The 17,956-nt window shown below is 41.4% G+C and overlaps 4 protein-coding genes across 5 annotated transcripts in view; 3 read left to right on the top strand and 1 right to left on the bottom strand.

The window, feature by feature from the left end:
- Positions 1-3,802, bottom strand: part of LOC144030324 (tubulin alpha chain) — a 5,834-nt gene extending 2,032 nt beyond the window's left edge. The window contains exons 1-3 of the mRNA XM_077536521.1: positions 3,674-3,802; positions 426-648; positions 110-258 (exon numbers count right to left, since the gene is read on the bottom strand). Of these exons, the coding sequence (XP_077392647.1) occupies positions 110-258; positions 426-648; positions 3,674-3,676 (375 nt within the window). The 5' untranslated portion in view covers positions 3,677-3,802. The remainder of the gene's footprint in view (positions 1-109; positions 259-425; positions 649-3,673) is intronic.
- A 3,299-nt stretch (positions 3,803-7,101) lies between these two features.
- Positions 7,102-10,164, top strand: LOC144030738 (tubulin alpha chain). The gene is made up of 4 exons (XM_077537280.1): positions 7,102-7,237; positions 7,336-7,558; positions 7,639-7,787; positions 8,780-10,164. The coding sequence occupies exons 1-4, from the start codon at positions 7,235-7,237 to the stop codon at positions 9,752-9,754; spliced, it is 1,350 nt and encodes a 449-aa protein (XP_077393406.1). The 5' UTR covers positions 7,102-7,234; the 3' UTR covers positions 9,755-10,164.
- Positions 10,165-11,321: 1,157 nt separating this feature from the next.
- Positions 11,322-14,325, top strand: LOC144030345 (tubulin alpha chain). The gene is made up of 4 exons (XM_077536559.1): positions 11,322-11,489; positions 12,340-12,562; positions 12,656-12,804; positions 13,234-14,325. The coding sequence occupies exons 1-4, from the start codon at positions 11,487-11,489 to the stop codon at positions 14,209-14,211; spliced, it is 1,353 nt and encodes a 450-aa protein (XP_077392685.1). The 5' UTR covers positions 11,322-11,486; the 3' UTR covers positions 14,212-14,325.
- A 616-nt stretch (positions 14,326-14,941) lies between these two features.
- On the top strand, positions 14,942-17,467 carry LOC144030037 (tubulin alpha chain-like). 2 transcript variants are annotated; one of them, XM_077535934.1, is made up of 5 exons: positions 14,942-15,076; positions 15,890-16,109; positions 16,181-16,329; positions 16,430-16,982; positions 17,106-17,467. In XM_077535934.1, exons 1-5 carry the CDS (start codon positions 15,074-15,076, stop codon positions 17,411-17,413), a joined length of 1,233 nt encoding a protein of 410 aa, XP_077392060.1. In that variant the 5' UTR covers positions 14,942-15,073; the 3' UTR covers positions 17,414-17,467. The 2 variants fall into 2 exon arrangements, with proteins under 2 accessions (XP_077392060.1, XP_077392059.1); XM_077535933.1 differs by having other exon boundaries at positions 16,430-17,467.
- Positions 17,468-17,956: the final 489 nt, after the last annotated feature.

Here is a 17,956-nt window from a genome sequence, read left to right as displayed (position 1 = left end):
ATAGATAGATAGATAGATAGATAGATAGATAGATAGATAGATAGATAGATAGATAGATAGATAGATAGATAGATTCAAGAAAAAACGGATAACAAGAATTGACCCTCACCAATTTGCGCATCCTGTCGAGAACCGAGTCAATTATCTCTCTGCCGATGGTGTAGTGTCCACGGGCATAGTTGTTGGCCGCATCTTCTTTTCCTGAGATCAGCTGCTCGGGGTGAAAGAGTTGACGATATGTACCTGTACGCACTTCATCTAGAAATGCGAAAGACAAAAAGAACCATTGAAGAGAACAAAAGGGTCAGTACAGATTCATGATGGACAAGAAACCTGAACTGATCATACAAAAGCTAATGTTTTGTAAAGTTGGATTAAATGAAATGCAGAATCCTTCATTTCATAATGCATCTTTTACCACTAACCAACAACGGTGGGCTCCAGATCAACGAAGACCGCCCTTGGGACGTATTTTCCAGTCCCGGTCTCGCTGAAGAAGGTGGTGAAGGAGTCATCATGGCCCCCTATGGCCTTTTGGGTGGGCATTTGGCCATCTGGCTGAATGCCATGTTCCAAACAGTAGAGCTCCCAACAGGTGTTCCCCATCTGGACACCAGCCTGGCCTACGTGGACAGAGATGCATTCACGCTTGAAGGGGGAAAGAAGAAGAAGAAGAAAGAAGACATAAGGATGAAGTTTGTTGTATAATAAGTACAAAGCAGACTAGGGATGTAACGATATCCAAACGTCACGATACGATATTATCACGATATGAAGGCCACGATACGATAATTATCACGATATTGTGGGGAGGTTGGCGATACAAAAAACGGTCGCAATATTGTTAAAAAAAGAGCTCATACTAAAAATAAAAATAAAAGCACAATGTTGTGCTTTTGTACATAACAGCAATGCATATAAACCACCTACAATCTCTAATAACAATATTGAGGCACTTACTTGCTAATGCAAGCACACATTGATCACATTGTTCCCCTTAATCTGACAATTAGCATAGATTTTAAACATAGAAGGCCAAAACATCTCTAATGAAAATGAAATTGCACTAATAAACTAGCCACTAGAGGGTGCTAGAACTGTACAAATGGAAATCAACCTGACTTTTTTTAACAGATGTGTTCCTTTTAAATATTGTGAACATGACGACGACGATATTGTGGCAGTTTTTAATATCACGATATCACGATATTGCCCTTATCGTGACATCCCTAAAGCAGACTAGGCCTTCAGTGAATGTGTTCCATTTTATTTCAAGCTTGCTATTCCTATTTAACCTATAATACAAATAAATCAGTGAGTGGACCGATCTTGAAAAAGTATCTTCCATCCATCCATTTTCTTGAGCGCTTATTCCTCACAAGGGTCGCGGGGGGTGCTGGAGCCTATCTCAGCTGGCTTTGGGCAGTAGGCGGGGTAGACCCTGAAAGTGGTTGCCAGCCAATCGCAGAAAAAAGTATCTTGTTTACCATTATTTACAGTCAACAGAACAGGGCATAGATCATTTGCGTTTCGTCTATTGTCTCAACGTTGACAGTTGACACACCCGTTTTGTGACATCATCCACAGCACACCCTGATAAAACTTGCTCGTGCTCGACAATCATCATCTTGTTGAACTGGATTAGCAGGGGAAACTCCTTCACCACTCATCCCTTGCAATGTGGTTAATGCTAATGTAACTGTTAAAATGTGTCCTATCAATCAATCAATCAATCAACTTTATTTATATAGCACCTTTCATACATTTAAAATGCAACTCAAAGTGCTGGACATAATTATTATTATTATGACTCGTGTCTTAACACCAATTACCTGAAAAGGAAAAAAAAAACTACTCTGTTGACCTTTTTATTGTGACAATATGGTAAAATTAAGATACACGTCTGGAAAAATTCTGCAAACTTTCCCTGCGAATTTGGGATGAGAAATTTTAGAAATAGTGAGTGGAAAATTGAATTTGAAATTTGAAAACTGTCACATTTAAAAAACACTAATTTATGAATGAATAGAACATTACACAAGAAATGTTGAATACAATTTTGCTCCATGACACATTAAAGCAATTAAAGGATGAAAATGTCCGTCCATCCATTTTCTTGACCGCTTATTCCTCACAAGGGTCACGGGGGGATGCTGGAGCCTATCTCAGCTGGCTTTGGGCAGTAGGCGGGGTATACCCTGGTCTGGTTGCCAGCCAATCACAGGGGGATGTAAATGTGAAATGTAGAAATACAGGCAGATTAGGATTAAATATGATGGTTTTAACCGGGCTATGTACCGGTAACTTGTTTTGTATATTTCCATATATCCCTGTAAATTCCACAAAAGTTTGCATGCTTTTACAGTAGGTTTAATTTGTCACAAAGGCTTCGTGGTTATAAATTAATTCAATATATCTCATCCATGTATTTTTTTTCTTTCTTTCAAGTTTACTTTCCCCTTCTCACTTTGGACTATGACATTGTGCTAGTATGGAAAGGACAGTGCTCAATGGAGAGATTTAGGGAATCAACTTCTATCGTTTCAAAGTGTGTTAGAGCTCATTAAATCCAGGTTGAGATCAGTTCAACTCTCCGGTGTCCTTTTTAGTGTGAGCCCCAGCTAATGTGACATCATCTCAATTTCCAGGTATGCAGGTCACTGCACAGCAGCTATTTTAGGGTGCTCATATTGAGAGATGACACCCAGTAGCAATGTGGGAGTGAATGTTTGAGTAAACACTGTCAGGCAGCCACGGATATAGTCCCTGTCAGTTAAAAAAAATAAAAAATCATAGTTACTAAAGAAAGGACGTGCTTTTAAATTTAAATGGCGTTCATCATATTATTTCTGACCCTATTATATCATTAGTTTCAAATCAAAAACGTATATTTGATTTTTTTTTCCCTCTCTTTGCTATTTTCTATTTGAGCAGGGTGGGTGACCTGCTGTTCAACGGTTTTATCAACATTACTAGCATGGCTAACAAGCTGTGTTTGTACTGCACTGTGCAAACAAGTCTGGATGCAGTCATTTTTCCGCGTGAATAAGATTAACTATGTTATAACCTCGCCAGAAACCACAATTTTGAAAAAAAAATCATAACTTTGTCAAAGCCAAATTGTGTCGAACATCAATAATTGAAAAAAAAAAGAAAAAAAGGCATCTTTAGGTAGAAATACTTTACTGTATGTGCTTTGTCTCAATCTGATCTGACTTGTTGCTGCCTGCATGCTTTACGGCACACCTACATTTCTGACTGTCATGTACTCTGTCACCCACCAAGGCGCGGAAAGCAAAGATAGTGTGTTAAACTATAAGTGTTCATAATAACAGCTCTAAATTGCAATCATGTAATAAAAAAAAAATCAATAAGACAATTTCACTGTGTTACACTCACTCAGTATCTTACATATCTTTGAGTATCAAAAATATGCATGAAAAATGGGCCGTGTTAAATATAAATTCCAGTTGCTGTCCCCTGCGTTGTCCTAACAGGACAGCTTGCGTCAGAAATAGATCATTGTCCCAGTGATTGGCAGAAAAGCAGAGCTGAATTTGGCCGTTGACCTGAATGAGCAGGTGATGATAGTCGAAACTTCTACCCCCCGTGAGAAATAAACAGCAGGTTTGACAAAATGCAGTTTAAAAATAAAATAAAAAAACATACTTACCATTATGCCTGCTAAATGGAGGGTCCTTTCCACAATCTGGGTTTGACTTGAATTTCTACGGTGCCACTCACAGCAGTCCTCAATGTGGTCTGAGTGAGATTAACTGCCAGATGCACAGAGACTACAAGCTATATTCAACTTCAAACCACTCCCACCTGTCTCCTTGACAGGAACTGTGAGTGTGTGTGCGTGTGCACGGGCTGTTTGCAAGACCACGAGGTGCTGCCAATATATTTCTTCACACAGTAAACTGATCTTGCAGCCGAAGTGGAAACTTTCACTACTGACAAGCGAGCACAGACCTCCAAATGTTCATCAAGTGTTTGCACATAATGGAATTTGATTATATTCCGTAGCTTTCAGTGCATTATGATTTATGGTCGACTGGTGCGAATACATATGAGAGGTCAGATAATAGTTTTGTATCTAATGAAACATACGTTATGTGTCCTCAAATATCCTAAAATAAATAAATAAATAAATAAATAAATAAATAAATAAATAAAAACAGGTAAGTGTAGACATTAACAGTTAAACTAGCAGATGTTACTCCTGCCAAGAGAGAAAATACCTGCCATGGTTTGACTATTCTAATGTTTGAGAAAAGGGAAGAGTAGCAAGTTCAACCGGTTAATTGGCCCATTTCGATGTATAAGTGAACAGGCAATGGAATTTCCAACCATGCAAAAGGAAGCGAAAATATACAGTATCTGAATGCGGGCATTGTGCTTTTATATTTTTTTTTTCATATTTATTAATATTTGCAGACTCCATTTTTAGAGTTGTTCACTCAAATCCATTGTACGGTAAATAACAGAAACACATGGTCGGCATTGTAGAACGACATGGTCAATATTTGTTGCATTATTAATTCAATTTAAATGTCCGTAACAAATGTACAAAGTCAAATGTATAGAAGATTATATTGTGTCACGGATATGCCACACAAAATCCACTTTTTCGTGTTTTTGTAGCTGCTACTTTAACTTTGAGGAACAATGTGTACTGTGATGCTGCTCTGAAAAGTAAAGCAGTCAACTTCTTTTAGAAATCTTGCAATAGACACTTGTCTACCTGTAAGCCATTAACCACGCAACCACTAGAGGGACCCCAAGAGCATCCATTTTCTGAACCGCTTGCTCCTCACACAAGGGTCGCGGCCCCCGGGGGTGCTGGAGCCTATCCCAGCTGGCTTCGGGCAGGGTACACAGGCCGGAGTACCCGGAGAAGACCCACGCAGGCACGGGAAGAACATGCAAACTCCACCCAGAAAAACCGGAGCCTGGACTCACACCGAGTCCTCAGTACTGGAAAAAATAAAATAAAAGTAAGGAAGAATATCTGTGGTCTTTACATTTTTCCTTTTTTTCCCGTATGTGGCCCTTGGGAGAAAACCTTTGACCCTGCAATTTTCAGATGTCCTTACAGTATTTGACAGCCAGGGGTCATAGTTGCTGCACAATGAATACTCCATTTGTGGCACAGTAAATCTAACAAGCTAACCCCCCCCCCCCCCCTCAAAAAAAAAAGGGGGGGGGGCGTTGCAGCATGAGTCACGTGCCACAAAAAAAAAAAAAAAAAGAGAGAAAAGAATTTCTTCTTTCGTGAAACTGTCTCCTTTTGAGCGACTACTACTTTCACATTTATTCATTCATATGCTCGTTTATTGAACTTTTAATAGTCTAAACATGATGCTGAGACTTTGGGCGTTGGCTGCAGAGTACTCAAATAACAGAAATGGGTCACGGCTTTGTGGCAACAGAGGCTGTGTACTTCCCAGTACAGTTAGCTACTGATTGGCCTTGTATGCAAAGTAAATTTAAAAAAAAAATGCTAATGTTTGGTCAATCACACGTAGACATGGGATGTGCATATGAAGTTCCCATGAGGTATGTTAGTCTTGTTTGCGCAGTTTATCCACTGATTAGCTGTGGTGTAAGCAGTTCTCACAAAGTTGTTGTGAGTTTAAAAAAAATATTTGCATTAAACGCCTTGTTGGGTGCCTGTTGACTGAAGAAAAAAAAACAGTTTGTCTCGTTTGAATATACTCCTGATGTTAGTTGAGGCTTTTGCCTCGGAGTTATGCGCCGTATCAACAGTTTAGTTTCTCTCAGTCAGCTGAACAGGCTGTGACTGCGGTGTTAGCCAAATGAAACACCAGAAAAACAGGATGTTTTATTTTATTTTATTTTTTTATCAAAACCTTTCAAATGAAAACCAATCATGTCTATTTCCGACAGCAATGAAGATAATGGCGACTTTCGCAACAATCACTTTAGACCACCTCTTGCACATGGTGAATGGAGTACATTTCTGCTGACATTTATGTTTACACAACTAAGCCCCACTCGGGCAGTTGCTCTGTGTGCCATTCAGTGTCCATATGAGGTGAATCACATCAAGGCTATTAAGTGTCTTTTCTTTTCCAAAGGGATGAAGTGACAATAGGGAACGATAAAACACCTTGTATACTCTTACAAGTCATTCCAAACTGGGAGTGTGGGAAAGTGTTTTGCATGATAAACACAAACGTAACACAAACGATATTATCAGGTGATTTGTTTAACGATTACCTCTTCCAGGAAGTTGTTTTCATCACTGTTTATTGACTTGTGTGTCGCTGATATTGTGTAAAATTTAAAGTGGAAGTCAACCCCGCCAAAAAAAAATATTGATAATGACGTTATATGCAGCCCCACTTGTCTAAATATTGTATTCTGGTTAATATTGTGTTAGTAGAACATGGGTTAAGCAGCAAAATCCAGTAGTTTTTATCACTATCAAAAGGCAGCCATTTTGCCACTTGCTGTCGAGTGAAAATGACATCATAGTTGATGAGGTCTAAGGTAACAACCAATCACAGCTCAGCTTCAGATAACAGGTGAGATTTGATTGGTCGCCTGAACTGTGATGTCATCTTCAGTCGACAGCAAGTGGCAAAATGGCCGCCCCCTGAGATGGATAAGAAACAGCTAGATTTTTGCTTCATAACTCATATTCCACAAATTTAATATTATATGTTTAGACAGTCACATATAATATATTTCAAAAATGTTCAAGGTTGACCTCCACTTTAAGCCTGAAATTGGCTATATTGTAACTAGGTTTCAACGTATACTCCATATTAACATTCTTGTAAATTAATGATTCTCCCCTTTCGCGTTGTGCTGTTTGACTTCATCTTATCATCTCGAATGATTATACAACTGCAGAAATTGTACAGCGTAGAACTTGCTTTCAGGTCAAACTTCTGAAACTAGCTGTGTGAAACTGATAAATTATCTTCCTCTCACTCCAAATATAATAGATGCAACAGCACACTCCAATTCTTGTACACACATACACAAAACCCAAACAAAACATTGGGTGGTGACATCCTTCTGCATTGTGTTGTCTATAGAGCGGATGAACGTATCATTGTCCCATCAGCGGGTTCTCTGATTACAGCTCATATCAAATCACTGCTCACCTCAAAGTGCAGATATATAAAGGCGAGCAACACAAGTGGCACAGGAACTACATCTTCTTACTGACACCTCGACGTTGGAAAAGAGATCAACAATGGTAAGATAGTGTTTGCTAAAAACTACATCATGGGAAATGTGCATGAATACATTTAGTGTCAAGATAAAGTATTTGTGTATTATTTTCTCTTTTCACAGCGTGAATGCATCTCCATACATGTGGGCCAAGCAGGGGCTCAGATCGGCAATGCATGCTGGGAGTTGTACTGCCTGGAACATGGCATTCAGCCAGATGGTCAGATGCCCTCTGATAAAACAATCGGAGGCGGCGATGACTCCTTCAACACCTTTTTCAGTGAGACGGGAGCAGGAAAGCATGTCCCCAGAGCCATCTTTGTAGACCTGGAGCCCACTGTCATTGGTCAGTGAGTGGATTTCTTGAAGAGAACATTCGGAAATCATTGTAGGGGAAAAATAGTTCTGTTTTGTCATTGTGTTCAGATGAGGTGCGTACGGGTACCTACCGTCAGCTGTTCCATCCAGAACAGTTAATCACAGGGAAGGAAGATGCCGCCAACAACTACGCTCGTGGTCACTACACCATTGGCAAGGAGATCATTGATCTGGTTCTGGACAGGACTCGCAAACTGGTGAGACACGTTAAAACAATAGTGCATCAAAACGTTTTAAAATGAGGTTAGTACCTTAGAATCAGAAGTTCTGTGTTGAATCTTTGCTTGGGCTTTTCTCTGTGGAGTTGCTTAGCTTTGATTTAGTTGCAAAAATTGATAACTGAATCAGGGGTGTCAAACTCATATTAGCTCAGGGGCCACATGGAGGAAAATATATTACTAAGTGGGCCGGATCGGTAAAATAATGGTATATAACTTAAAAACAATTTCCGTCAATTATACGCAGATTTCTGTGATTTTTAGGCCAGCCCTAAATTACGTAGCTCAACTGTAATCTATTGTTTAAAAAAAATAACACAAATGCAAACGAAACGCGGCAACACTTTGCCTGTATGCATTCCGAACGTGTTAAATCTACCTGTTTTGCATATATACATGTATAGTTCCCAGAATGCATTGTGTGGCACAGTTAATGAAGTTATGAGGACGTTAATCCTTGTCATATGTATTTGTGTTTCCAGTAATTGAATTTGTGTCCTATTTAACACATTTATGATGGTCTATGATTTAAAATAAATAAATCAATAAATAAACAAACCATAACTTTAAGTGGTGTGTAAAATAATGACTTCCAGGACGATTCCGTGTACAAGTTACATTACTCATCTGATGACTGCTTTTGAAATGACAAATTTATACATTTGACTGGGGCTGGCTGATGAATTGGTCTGCCATTACAATTTTATTTTTTATTTTTTTTACTTTACAAAGTCGTCTCGCGGGCCGGATTAAACCCCTTTGCGGGCCGGACCCTTTGCGGGCCTAATCCGGCCCGCGGTCCGTATGTTTGACACCCCTGCTTTAAATGAATGACCTTGTAATGTGAATGTAATTAGGAAAGTTTTTGTTGTCTATTTGAGGTGTATCCTGCCTCTTGTCTACAAGTCAGCTGGGCTTCAATGGATGAATGGAGGGATTATTCATCTTTCTGTGTAATCTTACGTTTTCAGGCTGATCAATGCACTGGCTTGCAAGGATTCCTCATCTTCCATTCCTTTGGCGGAGGTACCGGCTCTGGTTTCACCTCCCTTCTCATGGAGAGACTGTCTGTAGATTATGGGAAAAAGTCCAAGCTTGAATTTGCAATCTATCCAGCCCCCCAGGTGTCCACAGCAGTGGTAGAGCCCTACAATTCCATTCTCACCACTCACACAACCCTCGAGCACTCCGACTGCGCCTTCATGGTGGACAATGAAGCCATCTATGACATTTGCCGCAGGAACCTCGATATTGAAAGGCCGACCTACACTAACCTGAACAGGCTGATTGGCCAAATTGTGTCTTCGATCACAGCCTCTCTCCGATTTGATGGTGCCTTAAATGTTGACCTGACAGAGTTCCAGACCAACTTGGTGCCCTACCCTCGCATCCACTTCCCTCTGGCCACATATGCTCCGGTTATTTCCGCAGAAAAGGCCTACCATGAGCAGCTTTCAGTGGCCGACATCACAAATACCTGCTTTGAGCCGGCCAACCAGATGGTCAAGTGCGATCCTCGTCACGGTAAATACATGGCATGCTGCCTGCTGTATCGCGGCGATGTCGTGCCGAAAGACGTCAACTCGGCCATCGCCGCCATCAAAACCAAACGCAGCATCCAGTTTGTGGATTGGTGTCCTACAGGCTTCAAAGTGGGAATCAACTACCAGCCTCCTACAGTTGTTCCTGGAGGAGATCTGGCCAAGGTGCAGAGGGCCGTGTGCATGCTGAGCAACACCACAGCCATCGCTGAGGCCTGGGCCCGCCTGGATCACAAGTTCGATCTCATGTATGCTAAGAGGGCCTTTGTGCACTGGTATGTTGGGGAGGGGATGGAGGAAGGCGAGTTCTCAGAGGCCAGAGAGGATATGGCGGCCCTGGAGAAGGATTATGAAGAAGTGGGTGCGGACAACATCGGGGAGGAGGATGAAGGAGAGGAATACTGACCCAAAGACACAAGAAGAAATTTAAATGTTTTTTGTTTTTTTTCTTTCAATCAGTTCAAGCCTGAAAGTCAATCTTATCTTATGACCATGTATTAATATAATGACAATTTCTTGGTTGGAACCTCCACAGGGATCCTTTCTTTGTGCAGTGTCAGACTTTCTTTTGTGCACCACCCCCACACTTAGTCCCGCACATGTGGAATGTAAGTTATGAAAGGGCTCCAATGTCAGTTTCTATATACCATTCAGCTGTCTTAGAGTGAGAGAATAACTGACTAACTTACTGTCTGCTGTTGTTTGTGTAGTTCTTCGTACTCGACTGTAGCAACAAATGAACCTCACAAATCTTATCTGACAGTACACACACTGTGATAAGGAAATGGTTAAACAACTTTGAGTGAAAAGCTGAAGTAGACATCTCTCCATACATCTATTAATTTAATTTGCATGTCTGCATATACTGTTAATCATCAATTATCATTGTGCATTAAAAAATATGTGATTACAATGAACCTTTGCAGTTTCCTATATCAGTTTTTTATTGGTGATCATATCACTGAAAATGGTTTTAATTATTGTGTACTCACACACCATGTTGATTATATATATATATATATATATATATATATATATATATATATATATATATATATATATATATATATATATATATATATATATATATATATATATATATATATATTTGTTTTCATGATAGCCAAATAAATAAATGATTCAGAAAAAGGGGTAATAATATATATTTAAAAAAAAAAACAGAAAAAGATCCCAAAAACAGAAGAAAATATCCTAAATACATCAAAGGAATAATTATTCCATAAAACAAGCAAAAATAATCCCTTCATTTTATTTATTTGTTCATGTATTACAGGCAACAATATATCAATTTTACAAGACAAATATTACTAAAACCTTGCCTGAAAAGGAGTGGGAGGGAGAAAGTCTTATTAAGTCCCACCCCCAATCTCATCAATTTCAAGCTTTGAAAACAAATGTAGCTATTTTCCTGCAAACTTGCAGTAACCAACAGGGGGTTTTCATAATTACTGTACTGAAAAACAGTGTGCTTACAAACATCTAAAACAATGTGTTAACTAACATGACATCAAAAAGTTCATAACAACAATCAATGGTAATGAGAAGTAGTAATGCCAGCTTGGGCAAGAGACAACAACTCTGAAAAGCAGAAACAAAGGCCAAAAATAAATTACTCCTCAGCGAAAAAAAAAAATCCTCCTCGGTCAAACGTTCAACTGAAAACTATAGCAGGAAAGTATCATCGAAATTCAGTGACATCCGTGTGTGTGTGTTTTTTTTTTCCTCTGTGGTGATGAGAACATAATTCACCCACGGAACGTTGGGACGAAGGAGGAGTTGGATGGGATGAAAGGATAAAAGGATGAAAGGATAACAGAACAAAATGTTGGTCGGTCTGTGAGCCTCGCGCAGAGTGAGTTGTTGTTGATTATGTCAATAAAACGCCAGTCTTTGGCTCTGGACTTCAACACTCCGCCTCCGACTCCCGTCGCTACACCTCCACATTTTTTTCCCCCCTCTTCGACCAATGAGCATTGCAACTGCTGCCTGAAGTTTCCTGCGGACGGCCCGCCTCCACTTCCCCTGCCTATATAAACCCTGACTGACCCCCTCCTCTGTATTTTTCCTTGTCTCTGAATCTTCTACGCTACGTCGTTCGAAGGACAAGGCAGACAAAATGGTGAGTAACCTCGTGGTCAGGTTGGCTGTTTATCTCAGTCTCTCCCCCCACCCATGTTCTCGCCATAGTGAGTAGCGAAGATGAGTTTAACGCCTGTGTCACACTAACTTGGTTTCATCCGTCAGGTTAGCGGGACAGAAAGTAGCGGTTCCTCCAGGAGATGACTGTGGATGTTTGCTAACGTGGAATGTATGAGAACTTTTAAGAAATGTGTGCGAACGTGAAAAAAACATGTCATTTTAAGATGCTTGAAACAAATGACCATAAATAGAACGCCTAATTGAGGTTTTAAATTAGGTTAAACTACTACGTTGACATAATTTGACGTTTTTTTTTACACGCGTGACTATCGTGTTACGAATCTTTTTAGAAAGTTTGTAGAAGATGATGCTCGTAAATGTTTTGTGGGGTTGGCGTGGTCAGTGGAAGGAGGGGGCGGAAAGGATTGGTCTGTTGTTAAAGGTTTCGTGTCGCCATTTTTTTCTTTTCTTTTTTCCATGGAGCCGCCATTTTTCAGTCTTTGGGCGTTTTTTTTTTTTTTTTTTTTTTTTTTTTTTTGCGGGTGGGAGAGGCTCATCCCCAGCATTACGCAGCACTATTCAGCTGGAGAGACTGGGTGGGAGAGGCCACAAAATGGGGGGAGGTAGTGACGTGGGCATACTTGCCACAATTGATGAAGGGCACTTTTCCGTTTAACAGAACTGTTTTTCCTATTTAACTTAGCACAATTAAGGATGAATTCATTTTTATATGTAATTCAGCACATGTTGAGCTTCAAACTGTTTTATCAATGATCATGATCACTAGCTTGATGTAAATTAATTTTTTTCCTCCCTCTCCCCCCATCAAGCGTGAATGTATCTCCATGCATGTCGGCCAAGCCGGAGCCCAAATGGGCAATGCCTGTTGGGAGCTTTATTGCCTGGAGCATGGCATCCAGCCAGATGGGCAAATGCCCTCTGACAAGACAATTGGAGGAGGCGATGACTCGTTCAATACTTTCTTCAGTGAGACAGGAGCTGGAAAACATGTGCCTAGGGCAATCTTTGTTGATCTAGAGCCCACTGTCATTGGTGAGTGATGGGTGACTTGTTAAATTTTTATTTTGGAGCTTTAAAGTTGTTTTCAATAATGTCTCAAACTTTTTTGACATTTGTGTTTTACAGATGAGGTTCGTACTGGTACCTATCGTCAGCTGTTCCACCCTGAACAATTGATCACAGGGAAGGAGGATGCAGCTAACAACTATGCCCGTGGGCACTACACAATTGGCAAGGAGATCATTGATCTTGTCCTGGACAGGACTCGCAAGCTGGTAAGTGCTTTGGACAACGTAAGCATTTATTTTAGGGTTAAGTCAACTCAAACTCTTTACAATATGTGGTATTTGCCCACACTAGTCTAAACAATTCATTCTGATTAAGTATGTGAGTTAAGCAGCAAAATCCACCGAGTTTTTAATCCATTTTAGGCGGTTGCCACGTGACAAATTGACATCAGTTGCTCACGCAATGAATTGTGGTTAGCGACTGGTCATTTCCTGATCTGTCAAGTGGCAAAATGGCAGCTGCCTGAGGTGGATAGAAAGGCGTGGGTTTAGCTGCTTTAATTTATATTCGACAAACACAGTATTGATCAGAATGCAGTATTTTTCAGCTACTCGGGTTGCATAGAAATATTTATTTATTTATTTTTCAATTATTTTTTTTAGATGCATATAAAATGACTCTGATCTTTCTTTCAGGCTGATCAATGCACTGGCTTGCAAGGATTCCTCATCTTCCACTCCTTTGGTGGTGGCACCGGCTCTGGTTTCACCTCCCTTCTCATGGAGAGACTGTCTGTAGACTATGGGAAGAAGTCAAAACTTGAATTTGCCGTCTACCCAGCCCCTCAGGTGTCCACAGCAGTGGTAGAGCCCTACAATTCCATTCTCACCACTCACACAACCCTCGAGCACTCAGACTGCGCCTTCATGGTGGACAATGAAGCCATCTATGACATCTGCCGCAGGAACCTCGACATTGAAAGGCCGACCTACACTAATCTGAACAGGCTGATTGGCCAGATTGTGTCTTCGATCACAGCCTCTCTCCGATTTGATGGTGCCCTGAATGTTGACCTGACAGAGTTCCAGACCAACTTAGTGCCCTACCCTCGCATCCACTTCCCTCTGGCCACATATGCCCCCGTAATTTCCGCAGAAAAGGCCTACCACGAGCAACTGTCTGTGGCTGACATCACCAACGCCTGCTTTGAGCCAAACAACCAGATGGTCAAGTGCGATCCTCGTCACGGTAAATACATGGCATGCTGCCTGCTATATCGTGGTGACGTCGTGCCCAAAGATGTCAACTCGGCCATCGCTGCCATCAAAACCAAACGCACCATTCAGTTTGTGGATTGGTGTCCTACTGGCTTCAAAGTGGGAATCAACTACCAGCCTCCCACAGTGGTTCCTGGAGGAGATCTGGCCAAGGTGCAGAGGGCTGTGTGTATGCTGAGCAACACCACAGCCATCGCTGAGGCCTGGGCCCGCCTGGATCACAAGTTTGATCTCATGTATGCTAAGAGGGCTTTTGTGCACTGGTATGTTGGGGAGGGAATGGAGGAAGGCGAGTTCTCAGAGGCCAGAGAGGATATGGCGGCCCTGGAGAAGGATTATGAAGAGGTTGGTACTGACAGCGTTGGAGATGATGATGAAGAAGGAGAAGAGTACTGAGCAGTCAGATCGCCCGTTCTTTGCAGTTAAACGTTCCGAAAATTCACAACTGGCGTGCTCCTGATTTTCTGCCTGTTGGCTGTCATTCCACAGTTAATAAAGAGTTCCAAAGCACTTATGTGTGGGGTTTATTTTATAAAATGTAGATAAACTTTCCCTGAAATCTTTGTCTAATTCAATTTTATTTCAAATTAATCATTACCGGTACACAAACTTCACTTGTGAAAGGGTGCCACCTGCTGGCCTACTTGGTTCTCTTCACCTATAGTCACCTTCCTGTTTTGCGCCATTTCGCTGAATTTTCGTAGTTCTAACATGGAACACTTGAAGTTGAGTATTAAGTTAACAGACTTAATAAAATTCTAAGAACCTGGAATTGTTTAACTAGAACCTTTTTTCTTTTTTCTAAACTAAATTCTATGTTAACTCGAACAATACTGAGCTCTCACAAAAACGTTTACTACAGCTAAGTAGAGAAATGTTTTCAAATGAAAGGTATGAATAAAATAAAAATTCCAAAATACAATACTCCAAATAACTGAAAACCAGGTGTAGTGACTATTTCCCACCTTTGGACTTCGTCTCAAGTCATTTGCAAATGTTGAATTGCAATCCAAACATGGAAGCTACGGGTGATTCTGACGTCAGTTTACATTAGTGAAAATTGCGCTACAGGAGGGGAAAAAAAAGAGCAGCTATAACCCCGAACTTTATTGACACCCCCCCCGCCCCTCACTATACAGCATTGCAGATGCTCCCTGAATTTCCTGCAGACAGTCGGGTCCACTTCACCTGACTCTGCCTCCTCGGCAATCTTGCCTTTGTTGCGTACCCTGTGCAGGACTGCGGGCAAGCACAGAAAATGGTGAGTGACCGTATTTCACGATGACGTCATCTGGAAGCTTACGTTTTGTGGTCTGCGCCATAGATATTAGCAACCGGAGCTAATGCTCCTTTCAAGGAAAGTCTGACAAATCAGACCTCAGTCCAGGAAAAGTGCACTGGAACGCCATCCAAACTGGGAGGTTCAACGAAGTGTGCGAAAAAATACCCCGACTTTACTGAGCTAAATCTGACGTCACTCGACAATGGCGACCCTTAATGGAAACTCCGTGAATGGCAAGACGTTTATAATCTATTTTTTTCGACTTAATTTCACGTAACACATTTGTACTTTGTGATAATATGCTATCTGTCTGCATCAAGTTATTCGGTGAAATATATAAGTAAATATTAAAGCAAATTATGAAATGTTTTCTGGAGGTCAAAATGTGTTTTGTTTTGATGCAGCAAAAAACATTTTTTCAGAAACAGCCACTGTTCACACCCGCCTGGAACCCTTTGAGGTTGCAATTGGTACAATATGAGTGGGATAAATCAGATTTACCACCTTCCTGGACTGCAGCAAGTCTGTGTCATGCTAACGAGTACTTTGTTAGTTCATTTGGTGGTTGATTATGTTCACTAACATACACAAACAGCATTTTTCTTCTGAGTCTCAATCATAAATCAAAATTTGGCTCACCACACAAAGCAAAAAAATAAATAATCTACTACCCACAACTGTAAACTCGTAAGTCAAAGCACTATAAAGTTGTTGCCATGTCGCTCCTTGCATGACACTTGAATGAATGCATGTCGTGTGACATGTGATATTTATTCCCTCTCTTCTATCCAGCGTGAATGTATCTCTATGCACGTCGGCCAAGCTGGAGTGCATATGGGCAATGCATGCTGGGAGCTTTACTGCCTGGAACATGGCATCCAGCCAGATGGGCGGATGCAGTCCGACAAGGCTAGTGGAGGAAATGACTCGTTCAACACTTTCTTCAGGGAGATTGGAACTGGCAAGCATATTCCCAGGGCCATCTTTGTTGATCTGGAGCCCACAATCATCGGTCAGTAACCTGTGACTTCCCAGGCTATGTGCCCTATCAATGTGCATCTCTTAAATGTTCAACTTCCACAGATGAGGTCCGTACAGGTAGCTATCGGCAGCTGTTTCAACCAGAACAGATGATCGCAGGGAGCGAGGATGCTGCCAGTAACTACGCCCGGGGTCACTACACCATCGGCAAGGAGATGATTGATCTGGTCCTGGACAGGACTCGTAAGCTGGTGAGAGTGTTGAACAAAAAACACAACACAAAAAAAAAAAAACGGACGACTGGTGTACACAGATTGGGTTGATTACAAATGAGAGTCATTCCTTTTTCAGGCTGATCAATGCACTGGCTTGCAAGGATTCCTTATCTTTCACTCATTTGGTGGTGGCACCGGCTCTGGTTTCACCTCCCTTCTCATGGAGAGATTGTCGGTTGATTATGGGAAGAAATTGAAACTAGAATTTGCCATCTACCCAGCTCCTCAGGTGTCCACAGCAGTGGTAGAGCCCTACAATTCCATTCTGACCACTCACAGCACCCTTGAGCACTTTGACTGCGCCTTCATGGTGGACAATGAAGCCCTCTATGACATTTGTCGTCGGAACCTCGACATTGAAAGGCCGACCTACACTAACTTGAACAGGCTGATTGGGCAGTTAGTGTCTTCGATCACAGCCTCTATTCGCTTTGATGGGACCCTGAATGTTGACCTGACAGAGTTCCATACCAACTTAGTGCCCTACCCTCGAATTCACTTCCCCCTTGCTACATATTCCCCATTCATCTCTGCTGGGAAGGCCGACTATGAGCATCTGTCTGTGGCCAACATCACCAACGCCTGCTTTGAGCCGGCCAACCAGATGGTCAAGTGTGATCCTCGTTATGGTAAAAACATGGCCTGCTGTTTGTTGTTGTTCGTTGGTGATGTGGCGCCGAAAGATGTCAATTCTGCCATCGCTGCCATCAAAACCAAACGTAAAATCCAGTTTGTGGATTGGTGTCCTACAGGCTTCAAAGTGGGAATCAACTACCAGCCTCCAACAGTGGTTCCTGGAGGAGATCTGGCCAAGGTGCAGAGGGCCGTGTGCATGCTGAGCAACACCACAGCCATCGCTGAGGCCTGGGCCCGCCTGGATCACAAGTTTGATCTCATGTATGCTAAGAGGGCGTTTGTGCACTGGTATGTTGGGGAGGGAATGGAGGAAGGCGAGTTCTCAGAGGCCAGAGAGGATATGGCGGCCCTGGAGAAGGATTATGAAGAGGTTTGTACTGACAGCACCGGGGATGAGGATGATGATGATGGGGAGGAGTACTGACGATTGTTCTGTTATAAATAAATACCTGGAAAATAAATACTGTAGTATATTCTGTATCTGTTGTAGTCTCTTGTTTTTTTTTTTTTTTTTTTTCAAGTTCAGCTACATAATTCGTGTTCATATCTGTAAAACAAGACAAGGAGATGTACCATCTTCAGAACAGTTTTTCTCATTAATTGTAGTAAAATGGCGCCATCTGCTGAAGTCACACGGAACTAAAAACACCTCGGTGACGAGGCACATTGTTGAAACCTTTTTTGATGTTTAGCATTTTCTGCATTCCATCCACCTATTCATGAATTCACGATGTAAGGCTACAGTACACTTTACGGTTGTCTACATGAGTTCTGTTCGATTTCTCAACACCCCCAACCGTTAAGCGTATGTGTGTTTGTTTGTTTTCTCCTTTACAGCTACAGTTTTCCAGCATTTTTCTATATGTGGCGTGAGGTGGATTTACAATTTATTCCACAGCAACAGGCAGTCGTTAAGATTAGAAGATTTATGTTGCTTTGAGGACAGGTCAAAAGTAGGATTGTTTGG

The sequence above is a fragment of the Festucalex cinctus genome, chromosome 11 (assembly GCF_051991245.1).
Source record: "Festucalex cinctus isolate MCC-2025b chromosome 11, RoL_Fcin_1.0, whole genome shotgun sequence".
Classification (NCBI taxonomy): Eukaryota; Metazoa; Chordata; class Actinopteri; order Syngnathiformes; family Syngnathidae; genus Festucalex; species Festucalex cinctus.
This window is presented reverse-complemented; position numbering and strand designations above follow the sequence as displayed.

Coding starts and splice junctions, on each gene's coding strand:
- LOC144030738 (XM_077537280.1), top strand. Junction 7,559..7,638: donor CCTGGAGCCCACTGTCATTG/GTCAGTGAGTGG, acceptor CATTGTGTTCAG/ATGAGGTGCGTACGGGTACC. Junction 7,788..8,779: donor TGGACAGGACTCGCAAACTG/GTGAGACACGTT, acceptor TTACGTTTTCAG/GCTGATCAATGCACTGGCTT.
- LOC144030345 (XM_077536559.1), top strand. Junction 12,563..12,655: donor TCTAGAGCCCACTGTCATTG/GTGAGTGATGGG, acceptor TGTGTTTTACAG/ATGAGGTTCGTACTGGTACC. Junction 12,805..13,233: donor TGGACAGGACTCGCAAGCTG/GTAAGTGCTTTG, acceptor TCTTTCTTTCAG/GCTGATCAATGCACTGGCTT.
- LOC144030037 (XM_077535933.1), top strand. Junction 16,110..16,180: donor TCTGGAGCCCACAATCATCG/GTCAGTAACCTG, acceptor CAACTTCCACAG/ATGAGGTCCGTACAGGTAGC. Junction 16,330..16,429: donor TGGACAGGACTCGTAAGCTG/GTGAGAGTGTTG, acceptor TTCCTTTTTCAG/GCTGATCAATGCACTGGCTT.